The following is a 22,437-nucleotide window of genomic DNA, read 5'->3' as shown; positions in this document are numbered from 1 at the left end:
CACCAAGCGATGACCGATAGCTTGGGCTCAAAATGTTCTTTGAGCATCTTCTTAAGTTCCAAATACGCAATGGACTTGAGCAGAGCTGGTGCAAGCAAGTTCTCGGCAATGTCGAATGTTGCCTAACCGCACACTCACATAACAGCATTGTGGCCTTTAATCCGTCGTCTTGGTTAACCCACAGGTAGTTTTCAACTCTCGCAATGTAGGAGCTCCACCTCTCTGAATGAGCGATGTCAAATTTGGAGAGTTTTCCAATCTTTGCCATGGTGAGTTTTTTGTGGGCCTTTCAATGCCGCGTGCTGCTCAGGCTTCCATGGGACTTCCAGGGTGGATCCTTAGAAGCACTCTCCTCCAGCGTTTTCATACTGGTAGGATAGAGTGAGGGGGTGGAACGCCATTCTGACCAAGCATCTGCTAGACCTAACCCCCTTAGTGACTCAGCTCTTTGTGTTGAGGCAGCACGATCCCACCTTCATCGCCAATGTTATGTTTACTGTTCAATGCGGCATTGAAGAGGCAGAAGGTGAAAAACTACTTTCTTTATTAAAGGTCAAAACAGACAATAACAATCATTTGCTCCACCCCTATTTATACATTCAGCCTAGGAGGCAGCAGCCAATAGAAACACAGCATTCTCCCATTTAAATGCATACTAAGTAGTCTGCAGACAGAAAGTCTGACTGGTTGGCCATGTGGCCTGCTAACCGTTATTACACAGATCTTAGCAACCAAATTCTCAAATTTAACTCAATACATTACACTGGACTTGATCTACAAGCATGTGGACTGGATCTTTTGCACTTGATAGTTTGGGTGCTTGGTGATATAATATCCTGGTTGAAAAACATCCTTATAATTACTGGGGTAGAACATTTGCTTTTCATGAGATGATTTGGAAGGAATCACATGATAAACTGACAACATTCTGGTCATTGATGATACCAGTATGGAAAGAAGAATTCCTTGGAGACGTACAATTCAGCAGATTCAATTTATCCAAAGCATTTTTTTAAAAAAAGCTGCTTCTTTCTCTGGTATGCTTCACAGGAAGAAACAGCTGAAATACATAATATGAGAAGCAAAGACTGATGAAAACTTGAGGCTTTTGAAGTGAAGGATACTAAAATAAATGTTTTAGGAAGAAATGAAATTAAGTGGGCTGGAATCTGTCACTTTAATCACATTATGATTACATGCAGTCCATGTAACCATATAAAAGAATGGAGTGGCTATGATACTCAAAAAGGACATTGTAAAGTATGTATTTGGCTATAGCACAATAAATGATTAAGTTCATAATTATCAGAAACAGTGGAAATCCAGGAACATCAACATTATAAAAGTTATGCACTTAATGCAGACATAATGATAGAAGAAATTAAGGAATGCTATGGCAAATTGCAAAAAAAAAATGTTAAATCAACATCAGGGAATTACATCATATACTATACTATGTGATTGAAATGCTAATGTTAAAGAAATGAGCAGCCTGAATTACAAGAATATTTTGATTGAATAAATGCAGTGATGCAGGATATACTATATGTTAATAGAATGTTGTGAAGACAAATTTTTGATAAACACCTGCTTCAAGCAATGAAAACACACATGTTACATTTTAATATTATGAGGTAGATAACAATGGCATCAATGAACCACATATTTGAAACAGAAGAAGAAGTGCAGTTTAGTAATTACAGGACTTCCAAGAGCTGAGTGTGAAACAATTTTATGGTAGTACGATTTTACCAGAAGGCACGATGGCTCAGCAGTTAAAGATGCTGAGCTTATCAGCTGGAGACAGAGAGCCCAGGTTTGAGACCTGAGGTTCGTGCAACTGGGTGAGCTCCCATTACTTGCCCCAGCTCCTGCCCACCTAGCAGTTCTAAAGCATGCAAATGCAAGTAGATAAATAGGCACCACTTTGGTGGGATGGTAACAGTGTTCCATGTACCTCAAGAAATAGCCATGCTGGCCACATGACCACAGAAATTATTTTCAGGTAACACTGGTTCCCTCTAGATGAGCATCACACCCTAGAGTCAGACATGACTGAATAGGGAAACCTTTACCCAGTGGTGGGATTAAAATAATTTAACAACTGGTTCTCAGAATAGAACCCTTTAAGAGCTTTTCCACTCATCATTAGTTGCGCTCTGAATAGCTAGGCAGGAAAAAGTTCCAGAGCCACAACCCAGCTAATACTTGGTGGCCTCGCCTCCTTTCCTGTATGCACCAATCAGAAAACTAGAGAGATGAAGTATCTATTCCTGAAATTACCTCTGAGAAGCACCATCTAGTTTTCGCCTGAGTGATGTGATCGAAGGCACCGTGTCTCCATTTGGTTTCCGTTGCTCCTCCTCTCACAATGAACAGCAACATGCAACAAAGAAAGATCTCAATTTCAAGAATACTAACACATAGAAGAAAATAAGAGGAAAAAGCAAATTAGGAAGAAGCTCATAAGAACATTTATTACTAATATATTCAAAAATAATCATGGAGAAGGCCTACTAGAAAATTGAGAGGAAAATGAGGTTAAAAAAAGATGGAAATGTTATATTGAAACCCTTAGCAAATGGAATTCTAGAGTGACAGAAACATCTGTATACAGAGAATGTATTCAAGAATCAATTCCACTAAGACGTTACACATAAGACGCACGGCTATCAAGTAAAAAGGCACCAGAGGCAAACAAAATACCCACTGAGCTGTTTAAAGCTGCAGAAAAAGCAGTTAATCTGCAAATGATTCTCTGTCCGTGGGAACAAGTCTGTGTGGTCTAGAGGCAGCAGGCAATTGGTGAACATCTCCTACACCAAAGACAACAGAGGCAACAGAATGTGCAGATTTACTAGACTTTGGCACTTATTCCTTACTTAAGCAATGTTTTGTTTAAAATTCTACCAAGGTGAGTAAAACCCCAGAGAGAGAGAGAAATGCCAAATGAAATGAAAGTTTCAGAAAAAGTTGACAAAATCAAATAATTAAGCAAATGGAAAGGAGAAGAGAATTTAAGGAAGAAAATCTTTGCTTTATTAAGTGTGGCTTTTGATTCTACATATTATGCTAGAACATGAAATATATTACAAGTAACTAAAGGCAGGCTGCTCTCATGATGTCCTTTGGCCATGTGATACAAGATGATGAGTGGAAAGCAACTGTACTTGGCTAGACTTAGGAAAGTCAAGAGATAAGATGGGTGGATGGAATATATAAAAAAGATGTCGAGACTCTAGAACAGGGGTGTCAAACTGCTGGCCCACAGGCCGGATGCGTTACAACGAAACCATGTCCACCCCGTTGCCAGCAATGGTGAAAAAGCTCCGATACATCGTACAACATCACGTGACATTGTGAGTTTGACACGTCTGCTCTAGAAAGAGTGCAGAGAAGAGCAAGAAAGATGATAAGTAGTGACTGATGACTAAAACATGTGAAGAATGGTTGCAGGAACCTTGTCTAGTTTAATGAAAAGAAGGACAATGGGTGAGATGATAGCAGTGTCCCAATATCTAAGGAGCTACCACAAAGTAGAGGAGGTCAACCTATTCTCCAAAGCACCTGAAGACAGGGCAAGAAGCAATGGATGAAAATTAATAAGGAGAAAACTAACCTGGAACTAAGGAGAAATTTCCTGACAGTCCAACTAATCAGTGGAATGGCTTGCCTCCAGACATTATGGGTACTCCAACACTGGAGGTTTTAAAGAAGAGATTGAACAGCTATTTGTCTGGAATGGTCTAGAGTCTCCTGCTTGAGCAAAGGGTTGGACTAGAAGACCTCCAAGGTCTCTTCCAACTTTGATATTCTGTTAAGCTAGGGATTGGTGCCAGGATAGATATTGTCCATGAGGTATAGACTACTTAGAGGCCTGGCCCAATTTGATGGCATTCTAATACCTTTTAATTACTCAAAAGAGCTATCAAAATATGAGGAATAAAATGGACACAGTGAACATTATGTGGGTTTTGGGTTTTATCATTCTCCACAAAAACTGAATTAAAAATCATATGGACCCTAGGTCCAAACATTTATATTTGCATCTTCTTTGGTAGTACACACGTGATTGTCTAGAAATGTAACTCCAAGCTTTTGTGCAACTTAGTCACCTTTCAAATCTGTTTCCTTTCCATAGCATAATTACTTTAAATAATCGTATTTTTCATAAAATATCAGTTAGGTAATTTGAAAATATTTTTTGAAAACGTGGTGGTGGGAAAATTTGGGAAGACTTGAAAGGGTTTTGGAAGATACGTGTTCTTTAATTATAATAAGTTACATATGTCCAGATTGAGAAATTTTTATTTGAAGTGTCAGGAAAGTATTATGAGAATGGCAAATATTACAGGGAAGGAAAGGAAACAAAGAAAGGAGATGTATTATTTTAAATCTGATCTTCACCAAATGACAGCATTCTTTGCACTGTGAAAACTAAAATGTTCAGATTTCTCATTGAAAGATTGCAGCAGTGCAAGGGCAGTAAGTTTCAATACTACCCTTGAGAATGAAAAAGGACTCTTGAATTGAAGAGGCAGTTTCTGATTTAGTTACAGCTTGAAAAACACTTAATAATTCTATACACAGGATATCAGGGTTATGTTTACTGATTTTTTTATGAACTAAGACCTGAAAGTACTTCAGCCAAGTGAACAAAAATTGATTTCATTTTATTTGAACTTGAAGGAGGACCCCATTGGCCAAATGGATTTACTTTGTAGCATACTTATTCTAAAAACCCAAGCACAGTGCATCTGTGAATGGCACATGGCATTTATTTTCTGAAATAATTATAAAGGCTACCAATATCAATGGGCATATTCATCTTAATTCAGAAATGACTCCGCTTTCATTTTAATACAGAAATCTCTAAATTGTCTAAAACTCAGCCAGAGCAAATAAGAGAGGTATTAATCTTTGATTGCTTGGACCAAATCCGGCTTGTTACCTCTTTGTGTATGGCTTGTGAGCTAAGGTAGATGGGCAGGTGGTAGATCACCAGGGTCAAGTCTCAGCTGAGCTTCCACAGTCAAGGGCCAGGCTGAGGGCCAGGGGCTAGATGACCTGAGGACATTGCAGCTTATCAGCATTCTCCTTGCTGGTAATTCAAAAAGCAAGTGGCAGTTGAGAGTACATTGGATTGCAAGAAGATCAAATCCATCAATCCCAAAGGAACTCAGTCCTGACTGTCCTTTGGAAGGGCAGATACTGAAACAGAAGATGAAATACTTTGGTCACCTAATGAGAAGATTCATTGAAAAAGACCTTGATGTTGGGGAAAGATGAAGGCAAAATGAGAAGAGGACGACAGAGGAGGAAATGGTTAGATAGTGTCATTGATGCAGGGTGCATGAATTTGGGCAAGCTCAGGGAGACAGTGGAGGATGGGGGGCTTGGCTTGCTACAGTCCATGGGCCAAAAAGAGTTGGACATGACTTAGTGACTGAACAACAACAGTTGTGGTCAGAAGGGTCTTTGCCCGATTTCATGATGTACATCAGTTGCCCCCTTCCCTGTGTTGGGAATCCCTACTCTCATTAGTAACTTTCCAAATAGATTATGGTAACATGCTTTACTTTGAGCTAGCCTTGACGATTATCTGGAAGCTACAAAATGCAGCAGCGTGGGCAGTTATGTGTGTTTCAAGAACTTCACATGTTACATCTCTGCTTCACAAACTAAATTGGCTGTCAGGTTGCTTCCAGCTCCAATTCAAGGTGTTAGTGATGATCTTTAAAGCCCTACATGGCACAGAGCCCAGGTATTTGAAGGACTGCTTCTCCCTGATTGCATCTAGTCATCCCATCAGATCCAACAGAAGAGACAGGTCCTGTGGGCTAAGAAGCTTTATTAGGCAGGATCCAGAAACAGAGCCTTTTCTGATATGGCACCCACCCTCTGGAAAATCATCTACCACCAGGTGAAATTTCCCCAATCTTCCAGCTTTCTGGAAGGCACTCAACAATTGGATATGCCATCAAACTTAAGATGCCCAAGGAGGTATGGAGTCAATTAAATGGTTATATTGTATATAGGTAGAGTGAACTCTCTTCTATCTTTTTATTATATTTTTAATTTAGCTTTTAATTTTTAATTGCTTTTAATGATAGAAGAATATGATTTGTGCTTTAACTATATACGGTCATCTGCAAGTGAGATGAGCAGCCATATAAATTTAATGATTAAAGGAGGAAAGTGAGAAAAGGCTAATTTCCATTCCTTTAGAGTGGCTGGAGCTACCCTGTTTTAATCAACAAAACAAATGATGCTGATTAATCCCCATTGCTTGCACTGTGGATGAAAGTACAGGTAGTCTTCAACATACAACCACAACTGAGCCCAAAATTTCTGTTGTTAAGTGAGATGTTTATTAATTGAGTTTTGCCCCATTTTACAACCTGTCTTGCCACAGTTATTAAATGAATCACTGCAGTTGATAAGTTAGTAACCCGGTGGTTAAGTGAATTTGGCTTTCCCATTGACTTTGTTTGTGAGAAGATCGGACAAGATGATCACATGACCTTGGGATAGAGCAACTGTCATAAATATGAACCAGTTGCCAAGCATCAGAATTTTGATCACATGACTATGGGGATGCTGCAAAAGTCATAACTGTGAAAAACAGTCACAAGTTCCTTTTTTCAGTGTCGTAACTTTGAATCGTCACTAAATGAACTGTTGTAAGTTGAGGACCAGTATACAACAACGTAGCATTCTGGTATTGTTTTTTTAACCCCCCTCTCTCCTCCCCTCAAAAAAGGCCAGTGTCCAAGATATTTTTATCCAAGATATATTTTTTTTTAAAAAATGCATATTACCCACAAGGTTTTTTTTAATTCTCATTCCTTGTTATAAATTTAATATTTGTTTTTAAATTCTTATAAAGAAGTAAATTTCTGAAAGAAAATGGTGGTTCCAAATTAGATCAAATCATTTTGGTCTTTCTCTAATATAAAGAAATAATGATAACAGAAGAGTAGCTGGTTATTAGCTCTGTGATGCATCAAGTAGTTTGTCCTTATAGTAAATGAAAACTTGGTTTTGATTGGAGTTGATAAACATACTGTGCACAAAATTTGTCCCTTTATACTTCATTGACTGATCAGATTCCCCCCCCCCATCTCATAGTTCTAAATAATGTACTTATGAGACAAAAGCAGATCTTCCAAAAACAGATTATTCTGCAGACAATGTCTTTTTATATTTCACTCACTCAACTGATGGTTGTTGTTGTTGCTGTTGTTGTTTTGTATCCCGAGGATACAAAAGAGCCATATGGTGCTCAAAGGAAGTGGAAAATCAATTTATATGCCCAAAAGAAGCAGATGATATTTCAGAAGGTCAGTAAACATTGTGAATTATTCTACAATCATCAACATTAGAAGTTATGAATGAAATAGAAAAGTTTAGTTTCATAATTTCTAAGAATTTTCTTTTAGTACAATATAGACTCAAATTCAGGCGAATGTGTGCCTGTGCATTTTTAATTCCCTCACATTTCATGCCAAATGCTTCAATCTACCTTCATAAAATTCTTCCATATATAATAATCTCAATCATCTCAACTTTTCCATCCTGGAAATGTCAACTTTGAAAATGAGCATGGCTGCAGTCATTTTCCCTACTCATTTTTGGTTGACACATAGCAGACTTTTTCCCATGGGAACCAAGGTTATCGGCTGCTCCCAGGACTGCAGGCTGGGCATTTTGTGAAAAGCCCGCCAAGAAGATGTATTGGGGAATGTAGTAGCTTGCATAGCTTTAGGGATGGGATTTCTTAACTTTGTATTGGGGATTGTTACGTGTCTATTCAGACTTGGTTTCACTTTTGACGTGCCAATACTTTGTATCAATAAACATGTTCTTTGAGGAACTTGCAAGCCTCGGAATTCTGCTTTATTTGTCTCTGTCGGAACCATGACAGGAAAAGTTTTTGAAAGTGATGCCAAACTTCATAGACAGAAGAGAAACAAATCGAATTTCAGAAAATAATCAGTAAATAGATATTAGTGGAAGGGAAAGGGTCCATCCATTTGTTCTTGTAGACTATCCTTAATACCCAAAGGAGCATGCCAAACATCAAATATTTTCATTAATATTAAAAGCAACAGAAAATATATTCAAAGCCTAGGCAAGGGCAAATTTAAGTTTTTCAGTTGCATTCTTAAAAACATGCTGATCAACAATAATCTAGTTCACAGAAATATAAGTCATATAATGCCTCCCTTTCTATTGGACAATTATCTGTATTTAGCATTTTTCCAGGCGATAGTAAGACAGACTTCTATTTCTTGCTTTCCCAGTGCACCTCTGAAGCCAGTGTAACTCAAATACTATTATTAATATTTTTATTTCTGTTGTTGTCTTCACCAAAGAAATCAAACAGTGGCTTATGTACAGTTTCCTAACTATCCGGAAGAAGAGATGGAGGTTTTATCTCGAGCTGCTGAAAAAATGGAAACTTCCATGCGAGACTTGAAAGAAAAACATCAGAAGCATAAACGCATGCTGTCTCCAAACGGTGAATAAGTACATAAGCATAATACTGGGAATGGAACCCTGTGGTTGCTTGAGAGGGTGGTGTCTCTTAGATTAAAGCAGCACTACTTTATTTAAAAAAAAACATTGCCATCGGTCAGACTAAACACTTTAAATGTTTGGGGTTTTATTTAAAAAAAAATGAAAGAGAGAAAAGAAAACTCTTATAAAACTGTATTTGCGCTTTCAGGGGAAAAAATCAAGTTTGCCAAATAACAAGGACACATGAACCTGTGTATGACGATGAACTTAATGTCTTCTTCAGAATATTTAAGTAGCCACTGTTCTTTGTTGCATATAGTGTATTAGAAACAAAGGGGCTGCCGGTTTCTAGCTGTATATGAGGACATTTCATAAAGTAACAAGCATTTGGGTTTTTAAAAATATTTTTCTTTATTTCTCTAAATGCCAAGGAACATTCATGCAAACTAGCAATTGGCATTTAAGCTTTTTGTGCTTGTGTTATTTATTTGCATCGTTCAAACCATTAGCACTCTACAAATTGAGTCAATGGGCTATGAATGTGACAACTTTGTCAGAAATGGCTAATCTCTTGATGTGCACATACAATTATGGGCAAGCAAGAAGAGGGAAAGATTCTTCTGACCCAAAATTGTTATGCACTGGCATACAGTATTGGGGTACATTGTTAGAGGTTAATCAACCATGACTGTGATCTTGTATGGCTGCTCATTTCCCTTGGCCCACCTGTATAGGTTGTAATTCTTGATACCCAGTGGTGGGATTCAAATATGTGAACAACCGGTTCTCTGTGTGGATGCCACTTCCAGAAGTCCATTCTTGGCCTGGGCAACAAAAAATTAGCTACCGGTTCTGTCAAACTGATGCAAACTGGCTGAATCTCACCACTGTTGACACCCCATCAATAGCCTGCATGTTATACTTTCTGTCACAAAGATTACAGTGTTCAAAGATAGCATTGGCCCACTCAAGGACATCAAAGCTAAAATAGAGAAGCATGCTACACTTATGTTTCATAAAGCGTGCCCAGATCCAGAGGTCACACAGAAAAGTGGCAAGTGAGGTAAATCAGATGAAAGTTTGCAGGAATTCTTTGAAATGTTTATGTTCTACATCTATGATTTCCACAGCTAAGAACATATGTCAGATCTGTGGATATTTTAAAGTTACCATTAAATCATTACTACTAGTGCAATAATAGCTTTTGCTTAGAATTGAGAATATTTTTGCTAATCACATTGGGAGATAATATTTCACAAAATAGACCTAACACAGGTTTTTTACAGAGAGAAATGAGTGAAGTTTTTATACATTTTTCATCAAATCTATGCAGAAATAGCAATAGATCTACAACATTTGTTTTAAGGGTAGCATCAGCATCAATACTTTTGCAGAAAGCAACAGACCAAGTACTTTAAAGCTGTCCAAGCTTCTACAGCTATTTAGATGACATCACAATTATTAGAGAAATTTGCTACATAATCTACATAATATCAAGGCAGCTTTGCAGAGATTAGTAGAATATGGCATTTGAGCATGATATAACAAACATGAAATCTTTAAAACTACTGGTAGTATAACAAATGGGAATCATATCATTGATGCACAAGGCCTACAGATGTATGAAGAGAAAAATCATGTACTTGTGAATGACCCAAAATATATCACAGCTATAATCCTTTTTAGTATTCATTAATTATTATGACCAATTCTTGATAATTTAGCCATCAAGCTAATGTGTCAGCCCTTGAATACATTATTACAGCTAGGTAGGACATGATAGTGGAGAAACATTGAGAACAGATGTTATGATCTTCTCACAACTTGGGGGCTTGGGGGGAAAAACCATATTTGGAACAGTTGTACTTTTTTCCTCATCAGGGAAACAGACCAATACTGTCTCCACCCAGTATCATCAACTCAGAGATACACTAGAATCTAAAAGCAAAAATATCCAGTCATTAAGATTTCTGTACCTAATCCATTTTCTTTCATGAATTTGTTTATAGAAGTCTTCATAAGAATCAGGATTTGTTTTGTTATCAAGAGCTTCATGACAAGCTTTCAGAGAAGCAAAGGAAATAGTGACATCACATATGATGCTTACTATCTTACAGCCCACATTAATTAGTGAAGCTGACACTTGATTCCTCACAACATATTGTCTTCTCATGTGTCATGAGAGATAGCGGTCACATAATGCTCTCTTATAGCTGTACAGAAGAACTATGCATAAGCAGACAGGAAACAGCTGTGTTTGGTTAAGTTATTATGATCAGAAAGGATGTGTATCCTGATAATCAAGCGCTACTGGCAATTTTCAGTCCATAAAGAATTTCTCTTATAGCAAGTGCTCAAATATATGATTGGGCTTGGTTCTTTGGATAGTTACTAATTAGAATTCTAAAGGATACACAGATATGTGGGTGAAGACAGATTGTCTAATTTACCTCTACAGAGGAAACAATCTGTAATATCCAGTTCAGATGGAGACACTTTGACAGTGTTTTCTTTCCAGAGCTTGAACATCTTCCAATCACAGCTAAGATTAATTGAAGGGAAACTAGAAGAAAGCCAACTCTCTCCTAAGCCTAAGTAGCAGAATAGCTGGCAAAAATCTCCATTTGTGAAATGTAATCAGTATCTTTATGAAGTTGATAAAGATTGTATTATTTGGAACTGTCCTACTGTTCAAGCCAAGAACTCAAATATTGAAATGTTGGTTATTTTAGAATAGTAAAGATGAGGGCACTAGCTCATAGCTTTGTTTGTGGCTGGGAATAGACTAATGGGTTGTTTTCAAAATATCAAAACTGTCTACTGCACCCAAGATAAAGACCTGCCTTGGGTGCAGTAGGCAGTTAAAAAAAATCATATAGAATTTGTAGGACCATGTCTTTGAAGTTAAATCTTTAAACCAATCTATCATATCCTGTGATAAGGTTTTGTTATTAGTAAAATATTACAGGTGAGAAGAATTATGGCATCTTTTTCAATTCCAGATCAGTTATCTAGTGAAGTTTTCTTTGTGGTTTCCAATATATCTGGATGTATATCTGAAATGTTACCACCTAAGTGTCAAAACAACCATGCAACCAATAAGTATAGAAGCATCACTGGAGCTTGCAACAACAGGTAAATCTTACTATCCACATCTACATTTCTAATGTAAAGTGAGCTCTAGTCTATTAAATTAGTGTTTATTTTAAATCTCACTTCAGAGTTTATCATAGCAACAAATGAGGAATGTGCTGAAGTCAAAGAGAAATGGAGAGTGGACTTTGGCATTTCACTAGGCTTGTTCAGATGCAGATTATTAAATTATGGTTTAGTTAGTGCGATGTACAAAATGGCTCATGGTCTATTTTGCTTTGCTTTCCCCTGCAACTGCTGAAGTTTGGTTCATTTGACAATGCAAGAGAATACAGATGTGCTTTCTTGTAAAAGTTGAAGTCTTGGCAGTGAAATAATGGTCATTTTGCAGATTCAGAAGACGTAAGTCTCCATGCGTATACACCCTGGACTATTTTTAGGTTCTCAGTTTAACATAGCTGCATTATGCAACCATACGGAGGAATTTAGCATATAAATCTCATTTGTGTTCAGGTACAAATTTATCTTAAGTCTACAAACAAAAGGTCCTTTATGCACAGACTGTCCACTGGGCAGACTGAAGACTATCACTAATTTTTACTGCCTTCACTTGAGAGATTTTAAATGAATACAGTAGTTTTACACATGGTAGCAGAATTATCTGGTCCAGAGTGCTTTCAAGTGATCCATCTAATCAATTTTTAAAATTTATTTATACACTTCTTCTTCCCCAGAAATCTACTTCTTCTCCCAGAAACAGTCAGTTGTCTGTTAAAATATTAAAGCAATCAAGAAGAAAATAACTGGCTAGGCTGTTAAATTAACATATCATTATTTTTAATTGAGTGAAATAGCACTATATGCCGATCTTTATGCCATTTCAATAAAGACAAATCAACTGTAACTAATCTGAATGCTTTATTAAGGCATATGTCAACCTTCAAGTGTGAATTATCACAGTTAATTAACTGTTTTACTGTCTCACGCTGTTTTGCAAATTGAGCCCTTTGGTATACTGAAGATCAATCAAGTATTAATAAAATAATTGTTCTCTATTTAGTGTCCACTCAGAAAAAAAAAATCCTTGTATGGATAACAGTCTTCAGATTTGTTTGTTTTTTTCTCCCCAATTTCCTGTTGAAGATTCAGATTATAGATAATGTTTTTAAAATGAATACTAGGATTTGATTGCTTTGCAATTCTTATTCTTTTTATTATATCCTGTTTCTTCTTTGGAGACTCAAATTAATCTATTTGAATTTCTGTATTCCAAAACCATGACCCTCTTTCCTCTGCACACACACACACCCATCTCTTTTAGCTTTGCCTGCATGGCAAAATTTAGTACTCCTTCATGGTCTAATCTGAAGTTCCTACAGGAATATAAAAATATAATTGTAAGGCCGTCCGAAACAGGATATGATCAAGAAATAAGGATTACATAGATTTTGATGAGATGTTCAATGCAAGGTTTTGTGATAAAGTATTGAAAGTTGGAAACTGCCATCAATATCTCCAGCCCTTTTTTGTTAGAGAGTTCATTAAAGTGGTGTGGGTTTGAATATTTTCAATCTTTTCTTAGTGTGCTTTTTTTAGCCTGGTCTCAGCTGCCATTTATGAGAAAGCTTATGAGATAAATAGGAGTTACTAATGAACTCCTCTGCTGTGTGTGAATTGTTCATGTCTAGCATTCTTCTTGATTCTTTCCTGTTGTCCTCTGCAATCACTCTCAGTAATGGCTATGATGAGAATAATCAAGAAAAGCAGATAAACATGAAGGGAGAGAACAGGATAGAGAATCTTTCTTGTCCAGCTTCCTTAGGGCTACCAGATCTCGGCTGAAATGATCTAAAGGTTGCAAAAAGAATGCTATCTTTTTGCTGCTACTGAGTGATCATTCAGATATTTGCAGCCCAAGTTGATAATCCTGAGTTCCTTGTCCCTTCTCAACACTAAGTGAGAGTGTCTGAAGAAACCACCATTGAATTATGATGGTGACAGGGATCCTCCTGAAGCTACATCAGTCATCTGCTCTGTGTAGGAATCCAGCTTAAAATATCTCAGACAGTTGGCAGTCTAGCTGCCATTTCAATATATCCAGTGAAGGGATGCCACCACCTCTCTGAATAATTGGTTCCACTATTCTTATTGTTGAGAAGTTTTTTCCCCCTAAAGTCGAATGGTAATCTGCCTTCCTGTAATTTAAATCCATTGTTCTGTGTTCCGCATTCTGGAACAGTTCCTGATATGTGACTCCCTTTCAGGTATCTTAAAAAAGGTTATCATAGCTTTCCCAACAATCTTTTCTCAAGATTAAACGTACCCAGTTCCTTGTGGCTTTCTTTATAGGGTTTAGTTTCTAGTTCTCTGATAACTTTTCATGCCTTTCTTTGAGGCTTTTCAATTTCTCTGAACCTCTGGTATCCATAACTGGGCATCAAACCTTAGGTAACAATTTGTTTTGTGCCTGTTCAACCTTACAACTGCACTGAAAAAAAAAAGATAACCAGTCCTCACATTTCTGCCATTGTAACATCCCCAGTGTTATGAGATCACACTGTGGGGACTGTATTTATAATGATTGCACCATCCCGGGATCATGTAATTGTGATTTGCAATGTTCCCCAATGACAAGCAAATGATGGCATGATTTGTTTCACAGCTGCAGTGATTTGCTTAACAACAGACAAAAAAGGTCAAAAAATCAGGTGCAACTCACTTAACAACTGCTTTGCTTAGCAATGGAAATCCTGCCCTCCTTAGGTCAAGGACTAGCTGTAAAGAACTTTACAGAAATCTCTCTTAAAATACATTGTGTTGCTTGGAATAAAATTCCTTTCTGTTTTGAACCTTATTTCTGTTTTTGGTGGTATTAGTCATCCTACCCATTGTTGTATAATTTATAAGCTACAGCAATTTCTGAATAATTAATAAAATATTGAGGATAGAGGGCAGATTCTCAGAACATCCCACTTTATACCTCTCTCCCATTTGATAAAAAATCACTGATGAGCAGTTTTGAATGTAGTTTGAATGCAGTTTTCAGGCCGGACATGTGTCCACTTAATTTTGATACCACCCAACCTATACTTTAATTAGCTTACATGTCAGATGTCCTCACTTTATTTAAAGCTCACTAGCAATTGCCATAACTGGGGGGGGGGCATTTGGGAGGGGAAGAGTGCTGGAGGAATGAAAGAATGCTGTGGGAATTAGGGAATGTGGACCCTAACAGAAACCAGAGGTGCCAAACTGAGCCATCTTTCTGCTTTCAAGGACACCGGCCCTGGGAAAGGAATTTACAAAGGCGCCTGAAGCACCAGGTTCCCCAAACATTGGAACAGAGCCTGATTGGACTACTCTTCTGGGGGGGGGTTCGACATTGGGGATTACTTTCAATATACGATTTTTGCGCAATTTTTCTTCAGAGCTTGCCTCGCTCGTGCTGCACTCAGCATCTCTAGTAAAAGTACCTTTTCTCTAACAGCTGTGGAGTCAATGGTTGTTCTTTCCTAGGGAGTAGGCTGTGGTCAGTTTGACACTATCAATTGTTGTCACAAGAGACTTACGCATACCTTGCCAAAATCAAGGTGTATTATACCTAGATCGTTTCCATAATCTAATAAAGCAATTGCCTTTTTAAAGAGAGAGAGAGAGAGAGAGAGAGAGGCAGGGAGGGAGGGAGGGAGGGAGGGAGAGAGAGAGAGAGAGAGAGAGAGAGAGAGAGAAAGAGAGAGAGAGTTAAGATGTGTCTGGAAAGATTGTCTTTGCAGATCCGTGTTTGTTTGTGTCTAATCATCCCATTCTTTTTAAGCTGCTTCTCTTTATGATCTGTTCTAGAATCCCTCTAGAGATGAAAGTCAGACTGACTAGTTTGCTTCTTTGCTCCCCTTTTTGAAAAGAGAGGGCAACTTTGGTTCTCCTCCAGTCATCTGACATTTCAGTTCCCTAGGTTCTCTCAAAAAAACACATGAGGATTCAGGAAGTTAGTTAGTTTTTTTAAAAAAAAATATTCAATTCATCTAATCTTGAAGTATGAATCTGATACTTTTTTGATCCATGTTTTTATCACTCTCAAGCCTTAATTCTGCCTTTCACCTGCTCTTCATAACTTCCGGAGGTACCTATAATTCTTTGCTAAAGAAGAATGAACCAAATAATACCTTGAGTAAATCTGCCCTTACTTTACCACTTGCTAGCATTTTTCCCTGGGCATTTGGTATATTGATTCTTTTTCTTCTAAATTTCACACATCTAAAGAAGCCCTTTTTGTTTTTATTGCCATCTTTTTCTAACGTCAGCACATTCTGGGCTCTCACTTTCCTTATGTTCTTCAGTTCAGGACTATTGTATCACTTTGCCCTTTGTGGCCTGACCTTCTTTCCATTTTTTTTTCTATCTGCATTTTCAACTCTTCATTAAATTTTATGGGCAATCATGCTGGCTTTTTCTTTAATTCCTCCTGACTAAAATTATTTGCAACTGTGCTACTATTATCTCATGCTTTAGGACTTCCAACCATGTGAGTGCCCATCACTTCTTCTTTCTACAGTACTTACTGTCACATTGAATGTATTAATATCTTTTTTGTGAATCCAAGATACATTTGGCTACATTCAGCTTTGTTTTTGGTCACTTTCTCCAATGTTCTGACTCTTTTCTATCCCACGTACAAGATGCACAGGCACAAGTAGACTTGCCTGGCTGTAGTTAAATAATAAGTACAGGTAAGCTCCATTTAACAATCATTTGTTCAGTGACCTAAGTTACAATAGGACTGAATGAGTGGTATTTATGCCTGGTGCTGCAGTGCTTCTGGGGTCACATGATCAAAATTCGGGTGCTGGTCAGGCTGCCCACACTTATAATCACATGATAAGCTTCAATTTTCCCCAATCTGCCCTGTGCTCTGCCACTTCTGCTTCCCCCCGTGACCTTCACCATCTTCTTCCTCCGACTGCTGATGAGGCATGCCCAGCCTGGCCCTTCTCAAGGCAGTTACTTGCCAGGCAAGGATTGGAGACTCTTGCAAGGCTATGGAAGAGCTTGTGCAACTTTTCTGCTTTTCTGCACTCAGCAGCCAGTGGCTGAGCTCACTCTGGGCTGCAGCAGCTCCCATAGCAACCAAGCCTGCAGGATTTGTGACTTCCTGCCAGCTTCCCCATTGGTTTTGATTGCTGACACCTAGTAGGAAATTACAAGGAGGGCCTTGCCTAATGGCCCATGATTCTTGCTGAGAGTTGAAACTCAGAGGGAACTGCTGAGTTTGTCATCACTCAGCAGTGCAGTCACATGACATCCTTTTACAACTTAGGTGGTGGAAATTCCAATTACTGTCATTAACTGAGGATTGCTTGCAAGAATAGAAAGGAAATTACACTGGAATAGACTGTTATAATGAATAATTGTAATGACATAAAATATTTTAATTACATAGGGAACATCCTACTTGGGGAGCTTCCAATACTGCTCTGGCTAGATGGCTTCCTCCGGATTATGAAGATGAACTAAGTCAACCCAGAGGATGGAATCCTGGTTTCTTACATAATGGATTTCCATTGCCTTCGGTCAGTACAGGATGAAATCATCTTTCAATAAAAGGTTGTTTAGTAGGCATCTATACTGTGCTGAAACATAAGCTTCCAAGGCAAGAAAAAATAAGGAAACACATTGAGAAGTAACATTCCATAATCCAGCAACACTCAATCCAACAAATATAATCAAACAGCAACTATTAACAGAACTCAAAATCAGCCTAACAGAGGCAAAGTAGTTCCAAAGGCAATGAAGAACAGAAAAGTCTTCATGATAATAATATGTACCATTTAGCAATATGAAAAGTTCAGGGAACAGAGTTTAGTACTACAGTGGTATCTTGGTACTCATCATTAATTGATTCTCGTGTGATGAGTACCAAAAACGATGGTACCAAATTTTTCACATAAGCAATAATGTAGTGAGTCACAAGTTCTAGTTTGTGTGTTGAGTACCAAATGAATGATGAATACCAGGACAAAATTTTCATGTCAAAATGCATTGAGTACCACATTTGATGAGTTTCAAAGCAGTTGAGTATCAAGGTACCACTGTTCATCTCTCCTTTTTGTCACTCTCTTCATGTCCAGTTACAGAGTGAAAACCCTGCCTGATATTGCTTACGCTATGTGGAAAGGCAAGTGGATTCTTTCAGATTGATGAGTCCTATGCTGGGGGCAACTTTGTGTACTGTCTTCTAATCCTTAGATTGTAGGATTATAGGGATGAGTTGCAGCCTTCCTTATGTTGGTGAATTAAAATTCCTGGCAGCCTTCATAGTTTTCCATGCTGCTAAGATGTTGCCTTCATCAATATCTGGAGAGTCACAGATTCCCTGCCTTTGAATGGTAGAAGGTGTGCTGCATGAGGTAAGGGTTGGGAAGGTCACAAAGAAAAGATGGGGTTCTAGACGGTGCTTCCCTTCCTTCCTAGCCAAGATCCCACTGATTGGGGAAATGTTGGGATGAAATTATTCAGTCATGAACAATAGATATATGGGGAACTATGGCCTTGTTTCTAATGAATGAAAAGAGGGTGATATGATTGGGGGCCAAATAGATGTATTCAGTATTACACCTTTTTGAGCATACTAGGATAAGAGTTGCTCCCCTCAAATCTGTGAACACTGCTATTTGCAAACACTGCATGTATAAATTGTAGAAAGGAGGTCTACACATACTGCATTACATCAGCACCAATACTAGCACAAATAAAACACAGTTGCGCTTTTCTCATTGCACTGCTGAAGCCTGCAAACAGAAAGAATAGGTTTCCCCTGTCCAGTCACGTCTGACTCTCCATTTTTTAGCCAAGGGAGCCAGCATTGTCTGAAGATGCTTCTGTGGTCATGTGGCCAGCATGACTATATGCAAGGTGCAAGGAATGCTGTGACCTTTCCACCGGGTGTACCTATTTATCTACTTGCATTTGCATGCTATCAAACTGCTAGGTTGGCAGAATCTGGGGCAGGAACGGGAGCTCACCCTGTTCATGTAGTGCTTGGGTCTGTTGACTTGGCAAGCCCAGCATCTTAACCATTAGCAAGCTCCTATACATAATGGGCAAATATTTCACTGCATTGCAGGTAAGAAAACTTCTGTATTTCTGCCTGGGAAAGAGATCTCTGGACCTGCATGAATACTATTTGAAAGACAAATATTTTGTTGCCTGACTACGTCTATGTTGTCATCCAGGTGCCAGAAAGCAACCCTCCCCCTCAGAAGTCATGTGACTTTCAGTTTCTTTCCCATCTTCTTTTTTTGGTGGATAGCAGTGTTCTCATTATATGATTGGAGATTGGAGTAGGACCTCTTAGAGTGTAATTATATCTGAATGTAAGTCTCATTGAACTAAATGGAGGTCACCTCTGAGTAGCCATGCAGTTAGTAGTTACCAAATAATCAAGTTATTTGGGTCTCTCTCAAGAAACTAAGTTGCACATTTCTTATTTTCCAAAAGGATGAGTAACGTGCTAGTAAATATGTAATTCAGCCTTCTGTGAACTCCTACACCTGCATCTAAGTGCCAGTCTGTCAAAATGCAAAGAAACAAGCCAACAATTTGGGGCTAGATGTTTTTTCAGGGGTGGGGTAACATTAGAAAAAAAATACTATGTAACATGGTGACTTATTAATTCATTGTCCTCCAGGTACGTGAAGTGACCAGAAAAGTTATTGAGGCATCTAATGAGGCTGTCACTGAAGATAAGCTATATTCTGATCTGATCATAGTGTGGGGCCAATATATAGACCATGACTTTGCGTTTACTCCCCAAAGTAAAAACCAACTTTCCTTCCTGGGAGCCCCCAATTGCCAAATGACTTGTGCAAACCAAAATCCATGCTTCCCAATACAGGTACTATTTTTTAAAAAAATTACTTTTAAATACTTTTTTTAAAAAAAGAATCCCATTCACAGTTGTGTACTGGATGTGACCAAATAATCTGTCATTGTATATTTTACATATGTTTGTTTGTATGTATTTAAACTTATATGTATTTAAACCTTTGGGGCCTATCAGTGCAAGTAGATGCATTCAATGTATGAAATTCCAGTGGTGAGCATATTCAGAAGTCTCACCATCCTACGCAGCACAATTATTAAAAATGAGGAAATCCTTTGAGGAAATATCAATCCTTCTTCAGGGACCTACTAGCTATAATTAAAATCCAGCCTAGCTGTAATGAAAATTGTCACTCTGGGTTTCAGGATATGTTTTATATTCAAGAAATCCATCCCAGATATCTCCATTTTGTTTTAATCTAGTGGGAACAGATGTTATTCTACAAATGACACAGTCAGGACTTGGTTATTTGGTTAGATATCCTGACTTTGTACTAGATAATTGAGGGGTATATTCATTTATTCCACAACATCCATAGGAGACAAAATAGGTGTTTTTATAGCAATTAGTTCCTGACAAGCCATTACAACCCCTTGGCTGTATTCAGATATTTTAATTTGATTAACCATGGTTTGTTAAACAAGACACAGTTGATTGAGTTCACAGAATAAACTAAGCCATAAAATAGCTCAGTTAATGTAACACGCTGAGTCAAAATTAAACAATCACCCATTTTGGTTTATTGTTAAGTAAACTGTGTTCATGTTTACTCCACCCTAAACATGAACACATATACAGTTAAAAAGTGCTCAACATTTAAATAAAATGAAAAATATTCCAAATTCAAATGCTAATGCAGATTCCAAGCTAGCCTAATTAACCCAATGATTAGGAATACTATGATGGGTGGGAAGAAAATATAATAGAAAATAAATACATATAAATGAAGACACAGGTTAGGACGATTTCCTGGTCTCTTATGCAATTGGTCTCTAAAATTTTGTTGTATCAATCTCCATTTAATATATCATTTATTTGAAGATTAAGAATAAGAAATGTATTTCAGAAGAATGAATTTCTTCCCTCAAAACAAAAGAACCCTCTTGAGTATGATAATTATAATTCTGAGATAGATTTTAATAGCTAGTAGATATTTGATGTCCTGATAGTAATTGATTTTTCTAAAGCAGCATGGTAATTATATTTTATTTAAATTACCGTTGTGATAAATACAGTAAAATAGCTAGAAATATTTTCTCCTAATAATTAAGGGTAAAACATTCTATGGAAATGCATGCTCAAATCATTAGCAGAGGGATTCTTTTAGCATTTAACCTACAGTGGAATTATGACAGAATTCCATACTTACATGGCAACCCCAATGTATTTCCCTTGAATGAAAAATTAAGACGTTTCAGTGTAAAAACTGTTGTGCAACACCACTTATTTTGATACCACAATGATAAAAATCTCATGACATAATATTAAGGGTAGTTCCAAACGTAAAATGTATTTTAGCTTAACATTTTCAGCTCCATCAAAATAGGAAAATCTACATTGCTTTCTTTGGATTGTAAGCATATTTATCTTCTATAACCTTACTGGTATTAATAATCAGAACAAAAGTAATATAGAAGAATGGGAATGTTATATGTAATCTAAATCAACACTTCTCTGTGACACCTTCCTCCTATAAAGTAACTGAAAATAAGAAAGTACAGCTTGATTCAGAAATTCAACCATAGCTGAATTGTCCAATTGTTTTCCACAATGACCAAAAAAAGGAAAATTGGGGAAGGCTTCTGAATAATGCATCATTCCTGCATTTTAAGTTATATTCCAAAGATGCCAAATACAGGTAGTCCTTGACTTATGACCACAACTGAGCCTAAAATTGCTGTTGCTAAGTGAAACATTTGTTAAGTGAGTTTTGCCCCATTTTACAACTTTTCTTGCCATAGCTGTTAAGTGAATCGCTGCAGTTGTTAAGTTAGTAACACGGTTGTTAAGTGAATCCGGCTTCCCCATTGACTTTGCTTGTCAGGAGGTCGAAGAACCTGGTCACATGTTCCCCAAGGCACTGCAACCATCATAAATACAAGTCAGTTGCCAAGCATCTCGATTTTGATCACGTGACCGTGGGGACACTGCAATGGTTGCAAGTGTGGAAAAAGGCCGCAAGTCATTTTTTTCTCAGTGCTGTTGTAACTGTTGTAATGGTCACTAAATGAAATGTTGTTAGTCAAGGACTACCTGTATAAGAATTCCATCCACATACAGAATGGTTTCTCCTGCACAAAGATCATGAAATGCTTATTTCTCCTTTCTTTCTGCCTGACTCCACTAACTACACAAAGGAGTTAAAAAAGAAAAAAAAGAAAGAAATTCAATTTGTTCATGCATAACACGACAGAAAAAACATTCCCAGTTGTGGTGTATGACAACTTGTTCGGCCACAAAAGGCTTCTACTGGAAAATGTGTATGTGTGATTCCCTCTGGAAAGAGAAAAAAAAAAAAAAAAGCCAACAAAGTAGCTGACATTTAGAGAAAATTTCTTTTAAGACTACAGATCAAAGGAAAGAGTTAAATCCTCTCCTTTTATCTGCTATGCTCCTGATTTATTTAAATTTAAAAGTGTCCCCCATGTTTTGGCATATATATGTGCTGCAAATAACTGGACAACCACTGGAGGTCAGCAAAAGACCTGAGTTTTCTGCAACTAGAATTTTTGCAGCTCAGATCAGGTATTATTCCCTTGTTTCATAAATGAAACAAGTATAAATATCTTTGTGTGTTTTATGCCAAATATGAAAAGAAACCTATGGGTTATTTTTTTTTTTTTTTTTGCACTCCTAATAAAGCATGTGACATTCTGCAGATCTACAGATAGATCCACCAATGGATTAATGGAAATGCTTACTATGAACTATTTTGCAACAGC

The 22,437-nt window shown here is 37.5% G+C and overlaps 1 protein-coding gene across 1 annotated transcript in view; it reads left to right on the top strand.

Annotated features, from left to right (window-relative positions):
• The first annotated feature begins 8,393 nt into the window (after positions 1-8,393).
• TPO (thyroid peroxidase) overlaps positions 8,394-22,437 on the top strand; it is a 36,004-nt gene continuing 21,960 nt past the window's right edge. Inside the window, exons 1-4 of the mRNA XM_039348052.1 lie at positions 8,394-8,524; positions 11,526-11,658; positions 17,054-17,183; positions 19,301-19,507. Coding sequence (XP_039203986.1) covers positions 8,428-8,524; positions 11,526-11,658; positions 17,054-17,183; positions 19,301-19,507 — 567 coding nt within the window. The 5' untranslated portion in view covers positions 8,394-8,427. The remainder of the gene's footprint in view (positions 8,525-11,525; positions 11,659-17,053; positions 17,184-19,300; positions 19,508-22,437) is intronic.

The sequence above is a fragment of the Crotalus tigris genome, unplaced genomic scaffold (assembly GCF_016545835.1).
Source record: "Crotalus tigris isolate CLP2741 ecotype Arizona unplaced genomic scaffold, ASM1654583v1 scf7180000018117.651136, whole genome shotgun sequence".
Taxonomy (NCBI): Eukaryota; Metazoa; Chordata; class Lepidosauria; order Squamata; family Viperidae; genus Crotalus; species Crotalus tigris.
The sequence above is the reverse complement of the archived record's forward strand: the minus strand, read 5'-3'. Positions and strand labels throughout refer to the sequence as shown.